Here is a 5,016-nt window from a genome sequence, read left to right on the forward strand (position 1 = left end):
CAATAAAACAACAAAACTTGAAGTCATTTCACGTTCCCTTCTAACTTACCTACTGCTGGAAATATGACTAAATTACTATAAAATTTAATCTGAATAAATAGAAAATAAATCATGACAACAATTGCAGAGATTAAGCTAATCATGCGAACTAACATAATAGATGAGTATATCACATCTAGACCATATATTAAAAACATGAATTCTATCACGATTTTAAACAAGAAGGATAGAATCACATACGGTGTAGCGGAAATAGCACCGCCTGCGTTGATGTTGTCTCCCATGTCGTCGAGGATGGGATTACCAAGGTCGGAGAAAAAGTTGTCGTTCGCGAAGTCGTCGCTGCCAGCAATCGCGCAGGTGCGCTCCCCCAAAACCTGATTATCCCTCTCCCGTACAGGATTACAGGCGGGGTTCCGGAGGCTTACTGTCCCTTCTTCCGGTGCACGCCGAAAAAAAGGATGAAGAAGGTTTGCTTGACGACGCAATGATCTGAAACGATGGTGCAAAACCATATAAAACGGCGACGGCTAAAGCAGACGTCTAACTGACTATATAATGCGGGTCAGGTTGTGAGAGTAGTAAACCCCACGTCCGAGCGTCGCGACGAGGCGTGGCAAGGCAAGCGATGAGAACGTCTCATCTTCGTACAAGTTGTAGAAGAGTTCTCCTTAAGGTGCAAGTCTTTCTTAACTTCCGTAGCACTAAACTCTAGTCTTTCTTAACTTCCGTAGCACTAAACTCTAGTCTTACTCACTCCACGCATGAATAGACAAATTAATTGGGCTTTGAAACAAAGGCCTATTAGCAAAATTCCAACAACTACTAACACGGACATGCAAACGATGATATTCCTCTGTCAATAAAAAAACTGAAGCCATGATTTTTCTGTCTGTCAATAAAAAAACTGAAGATTTTGTCGATGAGAGATAAAACTGAAGATCTTTGCCGCTGAGAGATAAAACTGAAGATCAATGGCAGTATCGCAGAGTTCCAAAGACAGACGACTAGTGGTTCAACTAGTATTGGACATCCTCCATCAGAGACGGTACACATTCTCCATCGGAAAAAAAAAGAGACAGCACATATTGCAGAGCTCAAAAGAAATTTCTTGTTTTTTCTACACGATTGCTCCAATATTTTCATCTCAGGGGAGGCATCGGCGCATCTGTTTGCCAAAGCATTATTCAACATGTAAACCGAAGAGGCTGAAAACTAAAATTCAACTCGAAACAGAGGCCACTAGACGCGTGGAGATGTCCAGCCGGACAGCCATCTTCGTCTACGGCAAGCCGGCGCCCTTCTCCCTGGCCTGCCTCTTCCGCTCCTCCTGCGCGATCCTGTCCCTCTCCTTGGTGGCGGCCTCGACGTCGTCCCACGTCGAGTGCTCCTCCGCCGTGCTCTCTGTACCGACCTTCTCCTTCACCCCTTGCGCGGCCTCCTTTGTGGCTTCCCAGGCGCCCTGCGCCGCCTGCTTCGCCTTCTCGCTGAGCGCCTGCGCCGTCTCGGCCACCTTGCTCGCGCCCTCCTTGGTCATCTCCGCCACCTTCTCCCCGGCGCTCCTGGTGCCCTCCGCGGCCCTGTCCTTGGCCTCGCCGGCCTTGTCCATGGCGCCCTCCGCCACCTCCGCCGTCTTCTCCTTGGCCGCGCCCGCCGTCTCCTTGGCCTTGTCCATCGCCTGCCCCGTCGTCTCCTTGGCCCTCTCCTTCATCTCCCCCGCCTTGTGCGCGGCCTGGCTTGCCGTCTCCTTCGTCTCGTGCTTGGCCTTCTCCGTCATGCGGGAGGCCTTCTCCGCGGCTTCCTCCGCCGTCTCCTTGGCCTTCTCCTTCATCTCTCCCGCCTTGTCCGCGGCCTGGCTTGCCGTCTCTTTGGTCTCGTGCTTCGCCTTCTCCGTCATGCGGGAGGCCTTCTCGGCGGCGTCCCCGGCCCTGTCCTTGGTCTCGTCGGCCATGCGCGACGCGTGGTCCTTCGCGCTCTCCTTGGCATGGCCGGTGGCATCCTTGGCCTGCTCCGCTGCGCCCCTGTACTTGTCCTTAATCTCCCTCCGGTCGTCCGGCGCGTTGTTATACGCCTGGCGACGCACGAACCAAAGCCGGCGAGCACGAGTGTCAGCATGCACCTCGAGAGAAAAACCGTGGCATGGCAGATGGAACCAAACTGAACTTCTGTATACACGTACCTGCGACGATCTCGGGGCGGTCTGCATGCAGATGGGGCTCCAGCTCGCGGCATGCGGCCGGGGAGCGAGGAAGCAGGGCCTGGGAATGGCCTTCACGGCAGTGTTGCCGGTGAGCGCCGTGGCGCTGGCGACCCGCGCGCCTCCGAGAAGCATGGCGGCCATCAACCTGGACATGGGCGTACCCTATCAGCACTACTCGATCCGTCAATGCGGCGGAATCTTGAAAGCTTGGAATCTTGGATCAGTTGGCAACGACGGTGGTGTGCGTGAGCTTTGCGGTAAGGGAGAGGATGAGGCCGACCGGAGTGTTATAAGCTCGAGGCGGAGGCGAGGGAGGGGCGGAGGTGACACGTACGGGGACACGTTGCGGCTTGTGACGACACGTGGTGGCTCCGTGGAGTGTGCTATTGTCCGTGACCCGTAGGCCGGAGTGCCGCGAACGGTCTGAAGGTTCTGGACCGTCTCCATGGCCATACAAGTGTGGTACCGACGTGGCCCTTGATCGAAGTTTATTCGCTCGTGCGCGCGGCAATGCCCACGTCTCATGCAAGTGCCCTACCGCGAAGACAGATTTTGCCAAGCGGCAGGCGGCGTCACTAATCCGAAAACGAGCTCATGTTGCATATGGATCCGGAATGAACAGTAAAAAATTCGAATGAATGAGCCGTAAATTCAAAAGACATTCTGAGTTTTTTTTACGTGATAAACATTTGTGGAATGTTTTACAACCTCTGTAACTGTCTATAAGACGTTTGTACTAATATGTGTAAAGTCTTGTGATGAAAAAACATCCATGGAGGTCTAGACAAAAAAAAATCAATGTTTCAAAGTGCTTTCGAAAATTGCCCTTTTTGAGGATCCTTGTGCTTTTTCAAACCTCCACAATGTTTTTCATCACAAAAACTTTCATGTTAGTAAAACTTTTACGTTCTAACAATGTTGCTTTAAGAAAAGAAAAGGATTTTTTTTCTGATTTTACCATCCAACGGGGTGCATATGCACCCAAGTGAAACTTCACGCCAATGTTGCGCGAAAATCCTATTCATATGGGGAAATTGTCATCGAAATGAAAGCAGGGGTGTGTATCTTCCCCTTTTTAGTCTCATCCCTTTTCCCACAAAAAAGACACCCCCTTTAATTTTAATGTGGGGCCCTCTCCTCCTTAATTAGATTTTGTCAGCTAACCCCGTAAGCTAATTTCTATACCCCTCGTCAATAGATGTAGGAAAACTGATCACGGCTCAATTACATCTTAAACGATGAACGCGGATTTTCTAATGGTAATATTACATGGCGAGAGGATCATCATTATTGTACAACCCTGAAAAAAAGAATATTTTTTTCCTAGTCGCAAAGAACCAATTTAGATAGGTTAAAAGATCAATGTAGATAGAGGAAAGATATGGATCCGCCCCCATTAGCTTCTCTGGTGGCAGCAGAAGGAAGGGGAACCTTGGGATCTTTGTTCCACACTCAGTAGCATAGGCATTTTAGTTAGGTTTTGATTTTACATAGTTTGGGATCATATGGTGGCGATGGCGGCGGCGAATAACATTCATCTAGTCTTCCTTCGAAGCAGCGTTTCTTTTTGTTTTGGTGGTGAATTGGTGTTGAGGTAGCGGTGGCAGCACGCTTCATCATTGTCGGTTGTGGTGGTAGTCATCGGATCTTAGCGAGTTCATGGTTGAGATCGATGGTCTTCTAATAATTGCTCCTTGCGGTGGGGTGTCGCAGGTAAACAGAGATGTAGATGCGGAGAGCTGACTCTTTGGGATCGTAGTGATGCTTTCCCGACTGTTTTTGTGGCAACGATGAGGTTGTGGCCTCGTTTTCCCACCTTGGGTGAAAGGATACATATCGTTTTTTGTTTGTTCCTTCCCTTCTACAACGACGGAGTTGGCAAAACTTTTGATCGGGAGATGGTTCATCTATGGGATTTCTGTTGTACGCTGAGCTTACTACTTATGAAATAATTTGAAATGTGTTCACTATTTTGGATCATATATTGGTGGAAGTTTTCATATTTTTTGCCAATATGCGATCCAAAATAGTTCATCAATACATTTTTTCATAAATGAAATTAGTTTAAAATGAATGCTTGCTATTTATGAAATAATTTAAAAATATTAGTGAAATAATTAAAATTTGCATGAAATATATATGTAATGTTTCTAAAGTTCACCAAAACATGTTTTAATTATTTAAACTACGACATGGTGTTTCTAAGATGTGAACAATCACTGAAGTTTATTCTGAAGGAATGATTTTGTTGGTATAATATTCGAAAGCAAAAGGTTAACTAGAAGATTAGTGAAATGATATTTTCCAAATATTGGTTTTTTTGTGAAACTTGTATTATCGATTTTGTAGTTTTAAATTTTTGAAAAAAATTGAACTTTTGTTCGTCTTAGATTTTAAAAATGGAAGCATCTGAATTTTTGAAGTCATTAAATTATTTCTTTTATTTTGTGTAGAAATTTCCAATTTATTAAAATATTATAGTTCGTATTTCCAGTATGTCAACACAAAACCCCCAAATGCTGAAATTCAGAAAATAATATGAATAAACGGAATACTTGGTTATGGATGAATTTCCTATATGTTGGGTGGAGCTGATCGCTTATATTCACTCTACTACCTAAAGTTTGGGAAATGATTGCTTCCGACCGACCGGCGGAACGCTCGGCTGGTCGCTCTCGCTCGCTCGCGAGTCCCACCACCAAGGAAGCAGAGAAACAATGACACCCAAGTTCTAGGGCCCACACACGGTCTCCCCCACCTTATCTCTTCCTCCTTTGTCTTCCTCATCTCAATTTCTTTCTCTCCTTTTCTCTCTC

The 5,016-nt window shown here is 46.8% G+C and overlaps 1 protein-coding gene across 1 annotated transcript; it reads right to left on the reverse strand.

Annotated features, from left to right (window-relative positions):
- Positions 1-1,093: 1,093 nt before the first annotated feature.
- Positions 1,094-2,446, reverse strand: LOC119351873 (late embryogenesis abundant protein 19-like). The gene is made up of 2 exons (XM_037618661.1): positions 2,180-2,446; positions 1,094-2,071 (listed from the first exon to the last, which is right to left on the reverse strand). The coding sequence occupies exons 1-2, from the start codon at positions 2,351-2,353 to the stop codon at positions 1,283-1,285; spliced, it is 963 nt and encodes a 320-aa protein (XP_037474558.1). The 5' UTR covers positions 2,354-2,446; the 3' UTR covers positions 1,094-1,282.
- Positions 2,447-5,016: the final 2,570 nt, after the last annotated feature.

The sequence above is a fragment of the Triticum dicoccoides genome, chromosome 2A, assembly GCF_002162155.2.
Source record: "Triticum dicoccoides isolate Atlit2015 ecotype Zavitan chromosome 2A, WEW_v2.0, whole genome shotgun sequence".
Lineage (NCBI taxonomy): Eukaryota > Viridiplantae > Streptophyta > Magnoliopsida > Poales > Poaceae > Triticum > Triticum dicoccoides.